This window comes from Dendrobates tinctorius, unplaced genomic scaffold, assembly GCF_039654945.1.
Source record: "Dendrobates tinctorius isolate UK_male_01 unplaced genomic scaffold, ASM3965494v1 ptg000073l, whole genome shotgun sequence".
In the NCBI taxonomy this organism is placed as follows: domain Eukaryota; kingdom Metazoa; phylum Chordata; class Amphibia; order Anura; family Dendrobatidae; genus Dendrobates; species Dendrobates tinctorius.
The window spans coordinates 10,727,743-10,746,320 of NW_027361741.1; the positions used below are offsets into that span (position 1 = coordinate 10,727,743).

The 18,578-nt window shown below is 49.3% G+C and overlaps 1 protein-coding gene and 1 long non-coding RNA gene across 7 annotated transcripts in view; one reads left to right on the forward strand and one right to left on the reverse strand.

The window, feature by feature from the left end:
• The window catches only part of ANKRD13A (ankyrin repeat domain 13A), an 82,678-nt gene that overhangs the window by 9,810 nt on the left and 54,290 nt on the right, over nt 1-18,578 (forward strand). Inside the window, exons 2-4 of one of the 5 annotated variants that reach the window (XM_073582644.1) lie at nt 9,380-9,496; nt 17,620-17,692; nt 18,018-18,221. In XM_073582644.1, coding sequence (XP_073438745.1) covers nt 18,141-18,221 — 81 coding nt within the window. In that variant the 5' untranslated portion in view covers nt 9,380-9,496; nt 17,620-17,692; nt 18,018-18,140. Of the gene's footprint in view, nt 1-9,379; nt 9,497-17,553; nt 17,693-17,728; nt 18,222-18,578 lie in introns of those variants that run through there. The other 4 variants (XM_073582646.1, XM_073582643.1, XM_073582647.1 and 1 more) reach the window with 4 other exon arrangements.
• On the reverse strand, nt 13,339-17,549 carry LOC141096184 (uncharacterized). 2 transcript variants are annotated; one of them, XR_012233609.1, is made up of 3 exons: nt 17,122-17,549; nt 16,894-16,961; nt 13,339-13,399 (listed from the first exon to the last, which is right to left on the reverse strand). It is a non-coding gene; the product is annotated as an uncharacterized lncRNA (long non-coding RNA). The 2 variants fall into 2 exon arrangements; XR_012233608.1 differs by having other exon boundaries at nt 16,881-16,961.

Consider the following 18,578-nt stretch of genomic DNA (forward strand, 5'->3'; position numbering starts at 1 on the left):
TCATCGGCGTTTCATCCGCAGTCAAATGGTCAGACTGAGCGCATGAACCAAAATCTGGAGCAGTATTTGCGATGTTTTGTGTCTGACAACCAAGAGGAGTGGTCGACGTTCCTTCCCTTGGCCGAGTTCGCATTAAATAATCACCGCCAAGAATCATCGGGAGAGTCTCCATTCTTTTGTGTTTATGGGCACCATCCTCAATTTTGTACCTTGCGTCAGGGGGGCTCTGGGGGCGTCCCAGAGGAGGACCGGTTAGGAGTTCAACTATAATCGGTCTGGAGGAGTGTGAAACAGCGATTGCTGAGCATGAGTGCAAGATACAAACGTGTGGCTGACTCTAGACGCGTGCCAGGTCCGGACCTGTGTGTGGGTGATTGGGTGTGGTTAGCTACTAAAAACATAAAACTCAAAATTCCATCATTGAAATTGGGTCCAAGATTTATTGGCCCTTTTAAGATTGCTGCCATCATTAACCCGGTCGCTTATCGGTTGGAGCTTCCTGCGGTATACAAGATACACAACGTGTTTCACAGGTCTTTATTGAAAAAGGTGGTAGGCTCTGTGGACATGACGCCGATGCCACCTCCAGTCATGGTGGATGGCAATTTAGAGTTTGAAGTCTCCAAGGTGGTGGACTCTCGAGTACTGCGCCGTACTCTTCAGTATTTGGTGCACTGGCGGGGGTATGGTCCGGAGGAGAGGTCTTGGGTACCAGCCTCGGACATACATGCGGATCGGCTGGTCAGTTCCTTTCACCGCCGCCATCCGGACAAGCCGGGTCCTATGAGTCTTGAGGGCCCTGGGGTCCCTCGTAGAAGACGGGGTACTGTCATGTCGGACGCTGTTCACACCACAGAGTCCGGCAGGCAGCGGTAGTTCCATCTCCGTCCACTATAGCCTCAGTGGCGCCGGCTTGATTTTACTCAGGTTATCTGGGGTTAATCTAGCTGGAAATCAGGTGGGATGTTTGGTCACGCCCATGGTCTTTAAATAGTCGTGCTGGCCTGTGGGCGTCGCCGATTATAGCTTGTGTTTTGTGCCAAGTGGTTCCGGTCTGGAGAGGAGGTGTTGGAGAGAGAAATTCATATCTGGTGTCGTATGATCCGTTGTTACCTTTTCGCCTTCCTATATTTGTGCTTTGTTTTGCCCTGTTCACATTTTAGTATTGTCCTGTGTGGTTGCGGCGCGGTGTGGTTTGAGTTCTCCCTGTCTGTCATTACTGTGTGGGCTTTGGAGGTTTTACAACTCACTGGGTGGAGGGTGGAGGGTTCAGCTTAGGGCTGAGCAGGAGATAAGGAGAGGCTGGAGGCTCAGGCATTTGCACCTTTAGCAAAAACCCTGGGTTGAGGGTCAGACAGGGTTTTCCCTAGTTTGAGGGACTCCGCAGGGGCCCGGGTTTGTCAGTCTCCTTTTACCTAAGCCCCGCATAACATTGATATTATGCATGTGGATAGGGAATTAGTTTAGCAGTCAGCGCCAGTCAGTGGCAAGCCTTAAGTCACAGTGCACACCGCACCGCTAGCGTCCAACATTGTGCTTGCTTTCTGGCTTTGTCGTCGAGCGGCAGTGTCCTACGCCGCGCAGCAGTTGCAGCCCTTCTTGGCGCTCGCAGAAGCGATGCTGCACACACGGTAGGTCTAGAAGGACGCAGCTCCTTTGTCTTGGGTCCTGCTCCTGTGACCAGATACCGTGTGTGCATTTACCTGAGGCCTGTGTCACTAACAGGTTCAACATTTTGTATGTTTTTGTTGCGGCACCTCTGTGTGTGAACAGAGCCCGCTCTGCGCACTCCGGGTGAAGTTGAACCCGTGCGCATCATACCGCCATATTGCTCCTCTGTCATTACCTAGCAGCGGTGTAACACCTACTGCACGGTGGACCCTGAGCAGCGAACGCACTTTATTATTTATTTTTATTTAGTGTGCTCTGCCGTTCCTAACAGAAGCTACCCCGGGACCAGTGGGCAGAAATCATCGCTCCGTTTCTGGCCCCAGGACCTTTGAAAGCATATCAGGACCTACCCACAGAGCAAAGGGCGGACTACTCGATCATCAAGGGTGAGATACAGGCACGTCTTGGGGTAAATGTGTTAGTTCGGGCCCAGCGGGTACACCAGTGGGAGTTTACTCCCCCTCTAAGCCGGGTCGGTCACAGTATTACAACCTATTGCACCTGTCACGAAAGTGGTTACAGCCTGAGTTGTTGTCCCCCACGGCCATGCTGGACCGCATAGTCATCCCCTACTAATGCCATGCAAATGATAGACCTCATAGAAAGGTATGGGGCTACCAAAGAGCTACAGGGAGGGACTTCCCGGAAGGTACCAAGAAGGTTCCCTACGTCTCCACCCCTGCTTCAGCGAGCTGAGCCCATGAAGGCCGCTCAGGACTTATCTGGGGAAGTAAGGAGCCCCATAACCTGCTGGCAGCGCCAGGAACCAGGGCATATGAGAGCTGATTGCCCCCACCTGGCTGAGCCCATGGACACCAACTTTGGGTACGGCCAGTCTCACTATGCCGAACCGATGTGTGCAATGGGCACCCCAAAATGTCCCAATATGGAACATTTGTGTCAGGTTGAAGTGGTGGGCACCCGGGCTGTGGCCCTATTGGACTCAGGGAGTCTTGTAACCCTGGTACGAGCCAGCTGGATACAAACCAGCGAGTATACGGGTCAGAAACTTGGGGTGTTGTGTATACATGGGGACTATCCCACCACACTTGTGGTGATCAGCACGCCAGCGGGGAGGCGGTGCCACGAGGTGGGGGTTGTGACTAATTTGCATTATGAGGTGATAATTGGAAGAGACTTTCCTTTATTTTCTGTTAGGGACGGCGGAACGCACTAAATATTAAATAATAGAAAGTGCGTTCGCCGCCCGGGGTCCATCGTGCAGTAGGTGTTAAAACCGCTGCTAGACAACGGCAGATGCGCTATATGGCGGTATACTGCGCACGGGTTCAACGTCACCCGATGTGCGCAGAGCGGACTCTGTTAACTCACAGAGGCGCTGTAACATAAACACTGAGCCTGTTAGACTCACAGGTCTCAGCGAAATTACACACACGGTATCAGGTCACAGGACAGGGTCCAAGACGGGACGGTGTCCGTCTAGACCTACCGTGCGCGTGCCTGTAAGTGCTGCTAATTGCAGCGCGGCGGCAGACACAGCCGCTATGCGATAGTGCCGTGAGAGACGTGACACCACCGGACGCTAGTGTAGAGGTGCGGTGTGCACAGTGGCCTAAGGTTTGCCACTGACTGGCGCTGACTCTTTCTATGGTTCCCTATCCACATGCATAATATCAGAGGGAGGGGAATCTTAATAAGTCAGTCACCAAAATCATACACCCATCACCATTCACACAACTAGCAAGAAGAGTCTATACTAGCGCATGGCCGAGCAGCCATGCGGGCCTTTTATAGCCGTGCGCTTCTGGGACCTTCCAGGTCTCTGAGATGGACCAATCAGATCAGGAGAAGGACCTGAGCACGTGACTCCGATCTCCAATGGGAGATCATCTCGTGAGCATGCCAAGTAGCGGGACTAGAGGACTTAGCCTCTGGAGTGGCTTGCTGTAGGACAGCCTGCGCTGCTATTGCTGACCCAGAGGTGGCAGCAACAGCCAGTCCTTCGGAGCTGGTCTGAGCAGAGCTTCTGGGACGCTGAGATTGCTGTGCAGGCTCCTGAGCGGTCGGTGGAGAATGGGAGACCACTAGATGCAAGGCTCTGGATTCCCACTGTGCAGCTGCAGGAACCCGACGCCTAACAATTTTCTATGCTATGGCCATCTGTTGTCTCACCCACGGAGCAACTGCCAACACCAGAGGCAACCAGGTTACATTCTCCAGAAGTAGGGCATGAACCTGGTGGCCCGGAGGAAAAAGTGCTGGCGGTAGGGGTAACCTTCCCTTCGGTGGATGAGGGGGAAGAGTTCTTCCATAGAAGTATTGGCTGGAGAGGTGGAAGACTTGCCGCCGGGATCCGAGTTGTCAGACTTGAATGTGTCAGGTGACAATTTTGGTATGGTGCAACTCTGAGACCCTACTTTGGCCCGGGCCAGAGAAAATGTACTGTTTGTCAATGGGGAACCCCAACAACCTGGGGCAGCTACAGTGCTGCCACGCTTTGTGCTACACCAAGATTTGTTGTACCGAGTGGAGAAAATACGTGGGGAACTGGTAGAACAGTTACTCGTACCTCAGACATATCGTAGGCTGGTAATGGACTTAGCGCATGTACTTGGTGGGCATTTTGGCCAAAAGAAAACCCTAGACCGAATTCTGCAGCGGTTCTACTGGCTAGGGGTCCATGAATAAGTTAAACGGTACTGTAGTTCCTGTCCAGTGTGCCAGGTAACCAGTCCCCAGCCTCACTTTCGGAGTCCTTTGGTGCCTTTGCCAATTATAGAGGTACCCTTTGAGAGAGTGGCAATGGATCTGCTGTGGCCTCTCAATACGTCAGCAAGGGGACACCAACACATCCTGGTAGTTCTAGATTATGCTACCCGATATCCTGAGGCCATTCCTCTGTGCCACACATCAGCTAAGCTTATAGCAAAGGAACTCATTGGTATGTCTTCGCGGGTGGGAGTCCCTCAAGAGATTTTAACAGACCAGGGAACCCCCTTTATGTCAAAAATTATGAAGGGACTCTGCTGTTTACTAAATGTTAAGCAGTTGCGCACATCAGTCTATCATCCCCAAACAGACGGTCTGGTAGAAAGGTTCAATAAGACACTGAAAAGCATGTTAAAAAAGGCAGTTAACAAAGACGGGAAGGACTGGGATCTCTAATTGCCATATTTGTTGTTTGCAGTGCGGGAGGTGCCTCAGGCATGAAGGCATCAGGCATGAAGTATTGTACGGCAGACATCCACGGGGCTTACTCGATATAGCCAAAGAGGCCTGGGAGAACCAACCTACTCCCCACAAAAGCGTGATAGAACATGTTGCAAAAATGCAAGAAAGAATGGAGAGTGTGATAGGGGGCCGGGATTGGGGGGTGGACCACTGCTTACCCTGTTCGGACGCCGCAGACACCAGGCGACTCAAAGGACGAGGCGGAGACAGATTTCACGTGTAACAGTTCCTGATTTATTCGTCGTCCTCCTGACGACCACCAAGCACGCACCGCAGCTTCTTCACACTGTCTCCAGGCCCGGGTACCGGCACCTTCGTTCCAGTCACAGTAACGCACCTCGCGGATCTTTAACTGGGGGCTGTCCTAGACCAATCTACCCCCAGCGCTTCACCTGTCCGAGGTCATCGTCCAGTCAGTACCCCCCGGGCCCTCATTTGTCCTGCGGTACGTCACCTCGCCTGTCCTGCGGTCCGTCGGGTCAGGACTACCCCCCTGGCTGTCTCTTCTCTGTACGTCCCCTGGCAGCGCTCTTCTCTGTCTTCTTCTGAGCTCCTCCCGGGACTAAACTCCTCTCAAGCACCGCCTACTTCTACTTATCCCCTCTCTCACAGGGGAATTCCCCTCCTGGGCTCCTATCTTCCCACCCCCCATGACTAAGCATATCCTGAGCCATAAGCTGATGTATAAACCTGCACTACTCTCCCCTGCCATCTTGTGGTCACTTCTCAGTACTACACCCTCCTATCCTGCCTTTCCTAGCTGTCACCCTTCTATCCTGTCAGTCTCCGTCTCTGGTGTACAAATCATCCCCTCCTACTGCCAGTCACGTCTGTCCGTCAAGTCACCTTCCCCATAACAGTCCTACCCTTAGTCCGTGAACATATGGAGGCAGCACAACAGTCACAGAGTCGGGTCTATAACCGGGAGGCTCGGGTAAGAAACTTTAGCCCTGGGGATCGGGTGTTGACACTCGTACCTACCGTAGATAGCAATATCCTTGCAAGGTGGCAGGGACCCTACGAGATCATGGAAAAGGTGGGGCCAGTAGACTACAAGGTACACCAGCCAGGACAGAGAAAGCCAGAACAGGTTTACGATGTTAATTTGCTTAAACCATGGAAAGATAGAGAAAACCTTGGTGGGGATAGTTCGCTGCCTGCGTTTCAGATGGAGAAGGCTCCATCACCTCGGGGCGAGGCAGGAGAAGCCCAACCCGCAGTCAAAATTGCAGATACTTTGTCTCCTAGACAGGTTCAGGAAGTCCGGGAGTTCATTAGCCGAAATACAGATGTTTTTTCGGAGCTCCCCGGACGCACCTCCCTAATCCAACATGACATTGTCACGGAGCCACAGGCCAAAGTCTGACTAAAGCCATATCGGGTGCCTGAGGCCCGGCGACAAGCCATCTTGGAAGAGGTGAAAACTATGCCACAGTTAGGAGTCATAGAAGAGTCCCAAAGTGAGTGGGCCAGCCCATTAGTCCTAATACCCAAGCCTGATGGGTCTCTAAGATTCTGTAATGATTTTAGAAAGCTTAATGACAGTTCAAAGTTTGACGCCTACCCCATGCCCCACGTTGACGAGCTGATAGAGCGATTTGGGCAGGAACGGTATTTTACAACTCTGGACCTCACAAAAGGTTATTGGCAGGTACCCCTAACAGAGGCGGCGATGGAAAAATCGGCTTTTGTAACGCCCGAGGGGCTGTTCCAGTATAAGGTGTTACCCTTTGGGATGCATGGCGCACCAGCAACATTCCAGTGATTAATGGATATTGTTCTCCATCCCCATCGCCGCTATGCCTCAGCCTATCTAGACGATATTATTGTGTGGGAAAGTCACTTAGCAAAAGTACAAGCAGTGATAGACTCCCTGCGACAAGCAATTCTAACTGCCACCCAAAGAAGTGTTCCATAGAGTTGGAGGAAGCTCGGTACTTGGGTTACGTCATTGGGAGAGGAGTTCTCAAGCCTCAAGTAAACAAAGTGGAGACAATTCAGAACTGGCCCCGTCCTCTCACAACAAAAAAGTTAAAAGCCTTTTTAGGTTTGGTGGGATATTACAGGCGGTTCATTCCCAACTTTGCAACCCTGTCTGCGCCTTTAACAGACTGCTTAAAAGGAAGGAAATCTGTGATGGTCCACTGGAATGATCAGTTAGAGGGGGCCTTTACAAAGTTAAAAGAGGTACTGTGTGGTACACCAGTCCTGATCACTCCAAATTTCAAAAGAGAGTTCGTTGTGCAGACTGATGCCTCTGAGATAGGGCTCGGTGCCGTGCTGTCTCAGGAGGTTAACGGGGAAGAGCATCCCGTTAGTTTCCTAAGCCGGAAGCTTACCCCAGCTGAAACCAGGTACAGTATTGTGGAGAGAGTGCCTGGCCATCAAGTGGGCACTGGAGTCATTGCGCTACTATTTGCTGGGGAGAACATTTCGGTTGGTGACAGATCATTCCCCTCTTAAGTGGATGAGTCAAGCTAGAGAAATGTCCGAGTCACCAGGTGGTTCCTGTTACTGCAAAATTTTACATTTTCAGAACATCGGGCAGGCAGACTACAGGGGAATGCAGATGCCCTGTATGTCATGTGTCCACCCCTCTAGGGTTGAACATAGGAGGGAGGTTTGTGGTACAGTAAAGGGTGGTTTACTGGATGGGAGATACATTTCTCCCAGCAGATTAATGTTTGGCCGGGTTTTTCCCTCAGACAGGACCTGCGATGATGTCATGGTCACGTGATCAGCCCATGTGATGTCTACCTCACCGGTGGGAGGGGTTATGGGCTATGTAATGGAGGTTGGTATTTGACACATGGTGTGTGTGGAAGATACAGGAACTTGGCTGGAGTTAGCCTAAATCTGTTTGCTGGACTGCACGTGCTGCAGAACTATAGCAACAAGATTCCAAACAACCCTGGGAATGGCACCTGGTGGATGCTGCAGGACCTGGCTGCCACTTAGTTAAGCCAGTCCCATGCAAGGGGTGAGTCTGGGACTAGTGGTTCTCCAAGCTGGAGTGCATTTATGTTTTTCCCTTATTTTCTGTTAACCTGCTGTCTGCAAAGTGACATTAAACCACTTAAATTGGACTTTAAGCCTGTGTGTTGCCTCGTTACTGCAGCCCTGCCATTACCTACCACAGTGAATCCCTACAATATATATATCATTGGCGGACATACCGCCGTTTCAACCGGTGCATTGCACCGGGGCCCAGAGGCTCCAGGGGGCCCCTGCAGGGCGGCTAATGATGAGGGCAATCTGGCCGGTTTCTCCGGGCCCGAGGCTCCGGGGGCCCCCTGGCCAGATTGCCCTCATGTGTAGTGGCGGGCAGGGAGAGGTCCCAACAGCTCCGCTGCCTGCAAGAGAAAACAGCAGGAGCGGAGCTGCAAGAATCCTTCCTGGCCGGCGCTAGCACTTCCTGTGTCTCTCTGACAAAGAGAGCAGCGCCGCTGAATGACGTCATCATTCAGCGGCACGGCTGCTGTGCCAGAGACATAGGAAGCAGCCGTAGGGCAGAGGTGGTGATGCTGCGGAGCTGACATCATGTGAGGTCCTGTGCTGCCTGTCACTGCTGCTGTGTGTGTGTGTGTGCATGTGACTGTATGTGTGTGTATGTATGTAGTGTGATGGGGAGTGATGGGAGAAGGCAATGATTTAGTATGTAGTATGTGTGTGGAGTGGATGTATGTGTGTGTGGATCGATGTGTGTGTAGGTGGAGAAGGCCATGATGGGGTGATGGGGAGAAGGCCATGATGGGGTGATGGGGAAGCCATGATGGGGTGATGGGGGAGGTCATGATGGGGTGATGGGGAGGCCATGATGGAGGTGATGGGGAGAAGGCCTTGATGGAGGTGATGGGGAGAAGGCCATGATGGGGATGGCGGGGGAAGAGGAAGTGGTGGAAAGGGCAATGATGGGGTGGGGGAGAAGGCAATGATGGTGGTAGTGGAAAAGACAATGATGGGTTGGCAAGGGAGAAAGTAATGATAGTGGTGGGGGAGAAGGCAATGATATAGTTGGGAAAGAGGGCAATGATGGGGTGGGGGAGAGGACAATAATGGGATGCGGGGAGAAGAGGACAATGAGGGGTGTAGGGGATTGGGATGGGAGGAAGGGGGACTTATAATGGACTTAGGAACAGGGGGAGGTGGAGGAAGACATTATTATCGCTTATTATGTCTAACACAGTCCCTTAGTATATAGTGTACTCACTTATTATGTCTAACACAGTCCCTTAGCATATAGTGTACGTACTTATTATTATGTATAAGAGTCCCTTAGTATATAGTGTACTCACTAATTCTGTATAACACCATCCTTGGTTACATAGTTTCCTCTTTTATTATGTATAACACCGTCCCTTATTACCTACCACCCTCTCTAGTTATATATGGGGCCCTCCCTTATTATATAGCTTCCTCTGCTGTTATATATAGTGCTGTCTCTTACATAGTTTATTCTTTTTAATTTTGTTATTAACAGTGCCCTCTTTTATTACAAAGTCCCCTCTCTTTTTAGATATAAAATGACTGCTGATGGGGGAGCCGGTAACCAGACGACCAGTCCATCATCTCCTCAATTAGAAAGGAAGCTTTCCTAGCCATCATTGCATTATACAGCTAACAAGACAGGACGGTATGTATTAAAAAACAGGGCTCTATATAATCCAATATGTAGGGAACGGTGCTGTACATAGCAAGAGAGGGCACTGCATAATAAGGGACAGCAATATACAAAATAAAGGAGACTATGTAAAATATACATGTATGGGTGTGGCGCAATATATATATATATATATATATATATATATATATATATATATATATATATACACAGTTGTGGCCAAAAGTATTGACACCCCTGCAATTCTGTCAGATAATACTGTTTCTTCCTGAAAATGATTGCAAACACAAATTCTTTGGTATTATTATCTTCATTTAATTTGTCTTAAATGAAAAAACACAAAAGAGACTGAAGTAAATAGCAAAACATTGATCATTTCACACAAAACTCCAAAAATGGGCCACACAAAAGTATTGGCACCCTCAGCCTAATACTTGGTTGCACAACCTTTAGCCAAAATAACTGCGACCAACCACTTCCGGTAACCATCAATGAGTTTCTTACAATGTTCTGCTGGAATTTTAGACCATTCTTCTTTGGCAAACTGCTCCAGGTCCCTGATATTTGAAGGGTGCCTTCTCCAAACTGCCATTTTTAGATCTCTCCACAGGTGTTCTATGGGATTCAGGTCTGGACTCATTGCTGGCCACCTTAGAAGTCTCCAGTGCTTTCTCTCAAACCATTTTCTAGTGCTTTTTGAAGTGTGCTTTGGGTCATTGTCCTGCTGGAAGACCCGTGACCTCTGAGGGAGACCCAGCTTTCTCACACTGGGCCCTACATTATGCTGCAAAATTTGTTGGTAGTCTTCTGACTTCATAATGCCATGCACACGGTCAAGCAGTCCAGCGCCAGAGACAGCAAAGCAACCCCAAAACATCAGGGAACCTCCGCCATGTTTGACTGTAGGGACCGTGTTGTTTTCTTTGAATGCCTCTTTTTTTCTCCTGTAAACTCTATGTTGATGCCTTTGCCCAAAAAGCTCTACTTTTGTCTCATCTGACCAGAGAACATTCTTCCAAAACGTTTTAGGCTTTTTCAGGTAAGTTTTGGCAAACTCCAGCCTGGCTTTTTTATGTCTCGGGGTAAGAAGTGGGGTCTTCCTGGGTCTCCTACCATACAGTCCCTTTTCATTCAGACACCGACGGACAGTACGGGTTGACACTGTCGTACCCTCGGACTGCAGGGCAGCTTGAACTTGTTTGGATGTTAGTCGAGGTTCTTTATCCAACATCCGCACAATCTTGCGTTGAAATCTCTTGTCAATTTTTCTTTTCCGTCCACATCTAGGGAGGTTAGCCACAGTGCCATGGGCTTTAAACTTCTTGATGACACTGCGCACGGTAGACACAGGAACATTCAGGTCTTTGGAGATGGACTTGTAGCCTTGAGATTGCTCATGCTTCCTCACAATTTGGTTTCCCAAGTCCTCAGACAGTTCTTTGGTCTTCTTTCTTTTCTCCATGCTCAATGTGGTACACACAAGGACACAGGACAGAGGTTGAGTCAACTTTAATCCATGTCAACTGGCTGCAAGTGTGATTTAGTTATTGCCAACACCTGTTAGGTGCCACAGGTAAGTTACAGGTGCTGTTAATTACACAAATTAGAGAAGCATCACATGATTTTTCAAACAGTGCCAATACTTTTGTCCACCCTCTTTTTTATGTTTGGTGTGGAATTATATCCAATTTGGCTTTAGGACAATTCTTTTTGTTTTTTTTTAATTTAAGACAAATTAAATGAAGATAATAATACCAAAGAATTTGTGTTTGCAATCATTTTCAGTATTATCTGACAGAATTGCAGGGGTGTCAATACTTTTGGCCACAACTGTATATATACAATATATATAATGTGAGGCAGCGCTGTCATTTAAGTAGGGGATTCTCGCTAGGCAGCGAACAAAAACCAGATCCAGCACAGGTTTTCATCAACCAAAACATAGTCCATGAGGTTTATTCATCCTTCATAAACCTACAGCAGCAATATGCAACAGCATGGTTCCATCACTCATGCTGCAGACGTCCATATCCCTCCGGGGAACTTTCAGGCTCTGGGAGCCGTTACACACAGCCACACACAGGCTGTTGACCAGGAGACAATCCTGCGCACGGGACCTGCCGCTCTGGACCAACCAGGTCCCTGCATTCACCACATGTGACCTACCCTGGCCACATTATATGGTCTATAGCCACGCCCACCGGGTCACGTGACTATGACCTCATCACAGGTCCTTCACACACTCACATAGCCTTTTACTACAGGCGTTTTCAGACACACCCCTGAGTTGATTTGTAGGTAACCAGGCCCCACCAACTCTCTAGTTACCTGGAGACTTCTCCCTATTTCATATTAAATCAGCATCTCAGCAAAGACATTGCTGATCACACACACAAGTCCCCATCTCAAAGTCACCCACTTTGAGATACCTAACGGCCATTCAATATTCTGAAATTCATCCTTTTTCCTGGAACCTCCACACAGCGCCCCCTAGCGGACACAGTGGTTACTACAGCTATATATATATAGCTTTGTCTTTGTCGCCATAAAAGGTAGGGGGCCCAGACACATTTCTTACACAGGGGCCCCAAGCTGTCAAGTGTCCGCCCCTGATATATATATATATATATGTTAGTGAGACACATATATATATATATATATATATATATATATATATATATATATTTATGTTTCATACAGAAGTAGATGGCAGAATAGCCGATAATTCAATTGTCGGCTTCTGTAAAATCATTACCGAACCCGACAGGATATGAGACATGGTTCACATACAGTAAACCATTGCATATCCGTTAGATTTATATATGTCCCTCACTAATAATGTTAGTAGTGTATGTGTTAAAGGATTTATTCACGGAAAAAACTGGCGTGGTCTCACGCACAATTTTCTCCGCCAGAGAGGGCAAGCCAGTGACTGAGGGCAGAAATTATTGGCCTAGAGACCATTGTTTTTGGGCCCCCCTGGCTAAAAAAATCTGCCCCCAGCCATCCCAGAAAAGCCACATCTATAAGATGCGCCAATTCTGGCACTTACCCGCTCTCTTCCCATTGCTCTGTAGTGGTGGCATATGGGGTAATAAGGGGTTAATGTCACCTTGCTATTGTAAGGTGACATCAAGCCTGGTTAATAATGGAAAGGTGTCAATTAGACACCTATCTATTAATCCACTAGTCTGAAAGGGAATCTGTCACCCTTTTTTTCGGCTTGCAGTTGCCGCCATAGACATCGGGGGACTTATCTTCAGCATTCTGTCTGCTGTAGATAAGCCTCCGATGTAACCTGAAAGAGAAGAAAAACACGTTATATTATACTCACCGGGGTGGGCGGTCCGGTGGGCGTTGCGGTCCGACGCCTCCCTTCTTCATGCGATAACGTCCTCTTCTCCCGTCCTGTAATGGCTCCAGCGCAGGCGCATTGCTCTGCCCTGTTGAGGGCAGAGTAGAATTCTGCAGTGCGCAGGCGCCGGACCTCTCCTGACGCCTGCGCACTGCAGGACTCTGCTCTGCCCTCAACAGGGCAGAGCAGTGCGCTTGCGCCGCAGCCATTACAGGACGGGAGAAGAGGACGTCATCGCATGAAGAAGGGAGGCGTCGGACCGCAACGCCCACCGGACCGCCCACCCCGGTGAGTATAATATAACGTGTTTTTCTTCTCTTTCAGGTTACATCGGAGGCTTATCTACAGCATTACAGACTGCTGTAGATAAGCCCCCGATGTCTATGCCGGCAGCCGCAAGCCGAAAAAAAGGGTGACAGATTCCCTTGAAAGGATTAAAACACACACACACACACACACACACACACACACTAAGAAAAAAGACATTTAATGAAATAAATAAACACACAGTTTTTTTCCATCTTTATTTCACTCCCAATCCATTTGAAGTCATCTTTCTCCTGTAAAAAATCCAAAATAAAAAAGCAACATTATCCCATAGCTGTCCGCCATACAGTTAAGTCCCACGCCGCAATCCATCTCAAGGGGTTAAATAGTTTACAACTAGGACTGGTGCTAATGTGACTGGCCCGGCTGTAAACCACGGAGGAAGGAAAAGCTGCCTGCGCAGCATCCCCAACTGACCGGAGATGAACTGATTAGTGTGGGAAAGTTTCTGAATACTTTCCCACGCTGTCAGTTCACCGCTGGTCAGACGGGAGTCTGCACAGCCTCAGTGACTACCGCTGACGTGTCTACGCAGCACCTCATCACCCCTCCATTTTCCACAAAGCCCAACATCCCCCTTTTCGACAAAGCTCATCACCCAACTTTTCCACAAAACCCATCACCCCTTTTCAACAAAGTCCATCACCCCCCTTTTCCACAAAGCCTCTCACCATCCCCTCTCCATACAGTCCATCATCATCCTTTCTCCACACCGCCCCTCATCATCCTTCTCCACAGTCCATCGTCATCCTCCTTCTCCACACACAGCCCCTCATCATCCTCCTTCTCCACACCACCCTTCATCATCCTCCTTCTCCACACCACCCATCATCATCCTCCTTCTACACACAGTCCATCATCATCCTCCTTCTACACACAGTCCATCATCATCCTCCTTCTACACACAGTCCATCATCATCCTCCTTCTACACACAGTCCATCATCATCCTCCTTCTACACACAGTCCATCATCATCCTCCTTCTACACACAGTCCATCATCATCCTCCTTCTACACACAGTCCATCATCATCCTCCTTCTACACACAGTCCATCATCATCCTCCTTCTACACACAGTCCATCATCATCCTTTCTCCACACTGCACCTCATGATCCTCCTATGCAGCCCCACTCAAGTTGCATAAACCCTTTCCAAAATACATCCTCAGAGCCTCACACCAGTCCTACAGTCATGGCCAAAAGTATTGACACCCCTGCAATTCTGTCAGATAATGCTCAGTTTCTTCCTGAAAATGATTGCAAACACAAATTCTTTGGAATTATTATCTTCATTTAATTTGTTTTAAATGAAAAAACACAAAAAGAATTGTCCTAAAGCCAAATTGGATATAATTCCACACCAAACATAAAAAAGAGGGTGGACAAAAGTATTGGCACTGTTCGAAAAATCATGTGATGCTTCTCTAATTTGTGTAATTCACAGTACCTGTAACTTACCTGTGGCACCTAACAGGTGTTGGCAATAACTAAATCACACTTGCAGCAAGTTGACATGGATTAAAGTTGACTTAACCTCTGTCCTGTGTCCTTGTGTGTACCACATTGAGCATGGAGAAAAGAAAGAAGAACAAAGAACTGTCTGAGGACTTGAGAAACCAAATTGTGAGGAAGCATGAGCAATCTCAAGGCTACAAGTCCATCTCCAAAGACCTGAATGTTCCTGTGTCTACCGTGCACAGTGTCATCAAGAAGTTTAAAGCCCATGGCACTGTGGCTAACCTCCCTAGATGTGGACGGAAAAGAAAAATTGACAAGAGATTTCAACGCAAGATTGTGCGGATGTTGGATAAAGAACCTCGACTAATATCCATACAAGTTCAAGCTGCCCTGCAGTCCTAGGGTACAACAGTGTCAACCCGTACTATGGGTCGGCGTCTGAATGAAAAGGGACTGTATGGTAGGAGACCCATGAAGACCCCACTTCTTACCCCGAGACATAAAAAAGCCAGGCTGGAGTTTGCCAAAACTTACCTGAAAAAGCCTAAAACGTTTTGGAAGAATGTTCTCTGGTCAGATGAGACAAAAGTAGAGCTTTTGGGGCAAAGGCAACAACATAGAGTTTACAGGAGAAAAAAAGAGGCATTCAAAGAAAAGAACATGGTCCCTACAGTCAAACATGGCAGAGGTTCCCTGATATTTTGGGGTTGCTTTGCTGCCTCTGGCACTGGACTGCTTGACCTTGTGCATGGCATTATGAAGTCTGAAGACTACCAACAAATTTTGCAGCATAATGTAGGGCCCAGTGTGAGAAAGTTGGGTCTCCCTCAGAGGTCATGGGTCTTCCAGCAGGACAATGACCCAAAACACACTTCAAAAAGCACTAGAAAATGGTTTGAGAGAAAGCACTGGGGACTTCTAAGGTGGCCAGCAATGAGTCCAGACCTGAATCCCATAGAACACCTGTGGAGAGATCTAAAAATGGCAGTTTGGAGAAGGCACCCTTCAAATATCAGGGACCTGGAGCAGTTTGCCAAAGAAGAATGGTCTAAAATTCCAGCAGATCATTGTAAGAAACTCATTGATGGTTACCGGAAGCGGTTGGTCGCAGTTATTTTGGCTAAAGGTTGTGCAACCAAGTATTAGGCTGAGGATGCTAATATTTTTGTCTGGCCCAGTTTTAGAGTTTTGTGTGAAATGATCAATGTTTTGCTTTTTGCTTCATTCTCTTTTGTGTTTTTTCATTTAAGACAAATTAAATGAAAATAATAATACCAAAGAATGTGTTTGCAATCATTTTCAGGAAGAAACTGAGTAATATCTGACAGAATTGCAGGGGTGTCAATACTTTTGGCCACAACTGTATGTCCTCATTCCCATCTGTATATGGGACCATTGTGCAGCCCCTCAGTCCTCTACTCACAGGGCTCCACCCTGCAGCCTCTCATTTCCTTCCTCTCCAGCAACCTGAGCAGTGCACAGCGCTGCTTCCGGCTCTTGGATCTTCACTGGACTGTGTCCCCACCCCTTCCGGTGACATAATTCCCCCAAAAAATTAACTCCGCTCTAGACGCTCCCGTGCTGTGTGTAGTCAGACAACCTATGGTTGTGCTGTGCTTTGCTGTGAGCGCGTTATTCCATTCCCGATGCCGGCCGCCGTCTGCACTGCTCAGCAACAAGTGATGTGAAGTGAGCACTTTGCCATCACCTGCTGCTGCCGGCTTCTACTGATCTCATCGAGCACTGCGCAGCCGAGAGAGCGGTGAGCGCACTGAGACCAGTAGAAGCGGCAGCAGCAGGTGATGATAAAGTGCTCACTGCAAATCACTTGTTACTGAGCAGTGCAGACGGCGCACTCACTGCTCGGTGCAGGCGATAGTGCCTGCTCTGTCCTGTATTCCTAACATGAAGGAAGGAGGCAGGAGCTGTGGAGCTGGTCAGGGGGCGGGGCCCACTGGAGGATTCTCCGATTTCCCGGTGGGCCAGTCCGACCTTGGCCATTACTCATCCTCCCTGTGCCCAGCACTGTGACTCTGCCAGTGCTCCAATTATTGTGCTGCAGAGGTGATGTCACACCGTCAGTGTGCAGCCAATCACTGACATCAGTGACTCTGCGAACATTTCAAAACGTGTGTTTAAAGGGAACCTGTCAGAGAAAACGCTATTAATGTAAGGGCTGTGGACGGAACTGCCACGTGCCTGCCCCTAAAGACAGTGTTATGTGTCTTTTGTATATCTTGTCATGTGCCATTTTTACCTGTGTAATTTACCTGCTGCTGTGTGGTGCAGCTCACATGGACCCCCGGTTCCCCCCAACACTGCAAGGCCTCGCTGCATCCTGCAAAGATGAAAAAATACAGTCGGTATTAACAGATACTTTAGGTAAAGTTCTCAAGGTTACAGCCTCAAGGGTCTTGATGTCTTGTGACTCCCTACTCTAGTATTAAAATCAAGCTACTGAAAAGGCCAAAAAAACAAGCGGCCATACATGCCAATACCTGTGTACTGCAGGAGGCAGTGGACCCCAGAATTACTGACGGACACCCACCAGACAGGTATAGGGACACAAGACGACGCGGACCCTATATCAGCACCTGCCCCCATAGCTGGTAGGTTCATCCTGCAGTGCACTGGTGTTGTGGCCAGGTCAGTGGCTGCTCCTCTGGGCTGTTTGGCTTTATGATCTCGGTGAATGGTGTTGAAGCTCCACTCCAGGCATCAAGGTGATAACGCGGACCCAGCCTGCAGTGTGTGAATAAGGCCTAAACGAGACTACCAGACAAGCCTGCTCCAGCCAATCACCTTAGGCCGACGCAGATGTAGGCGTGGTCTCTTTACTGTCCAAGCGAATGAGCGTTCAGAGTTAGAACTGCAATATGTCACCATTGCTCCGCCCACACGTAAGGCAGCGCTGACACAGAGGCGTGAAACGCAAAACTTGGAACGCAAAAGGTTTCTCCGACTTCCGCATGTCTTTTCTTTCTCGCGCTGCCTAGGTAACGCCGGCCGGGCGCCGGATGTGTGCTGCCGAGGGATTGACATATGTGACGGGAGTCTCACCACTATTAGGTATGTAGCTACTGCTCAAGGGAATGGCTCCAGCACCTCGTAACGTAAACATTGGTGGTGGCGCCCGGGCCTTCGTCATCTACGGAAACTCGGGACAACGCCTCCCCGCACTAGGACAATGGCCGCGTCCATCCCATGGACCGCACCATCTGCAGCACTTCCCAGCGGGGGTGTCCAGCTGCTGCGCTAGGATGCCGGCTGCTGCAGACGAGTGACGCTGGGGTGTGGCGCACTCGTGTGTGAGCGGCTCAGCATGCCGCTATGTGCGCGCTGTGCCGGCTCGGTGGCTCTGGAGTGATGGCCTGTTTTTGTGTCCCCCCTGCAGCTGTCACTTGTGAGCCTCCCGGCACTTCCCTGTTCCGAAAAGTTGTATTGGAGAGCCCGGTGTCCGCAGGGCGGCCCGACCCGAGGGGGAGATCCAGAGTCCGGAGCGCAGCCTGCCTGTAGGATGAGTGCCGGAGAGCACCCCCTGCATGTGCTGGTCTGGAGTAATGACTTCCGAGCCCTGGAGAGGGAGCTGGAGGGGAAGGTAAGAGCGCCGGCACAGGCTGTCATGTATGGGGACAGGGTATATGTGTGGGCATGGAGCCCCCTGGTGTACAGTGGTGGGCTGTCAGCGCCCCAACCTGTGGCCCATTAGTGAGTCCCACCAGGCCGGTATTATTGAGCCCCTTATCTTTGGTTATTTTCTCCTTTTTGCTGAAATACATCATAAAACGTTATTAAATGTTTTACTTTCTCTGCGTAACAATTTTCTGTCCCTGGCCGCTCCCTTGTCCCCATCCTTCTATAGTACAGTAAGGTGCACGGAGTTCCCTGCAGAGTGCGCCCCCTAATGGATGTGGCGCGTGTGTCAGCTGCCGCACACCACTAAGCCCTGTTTCAC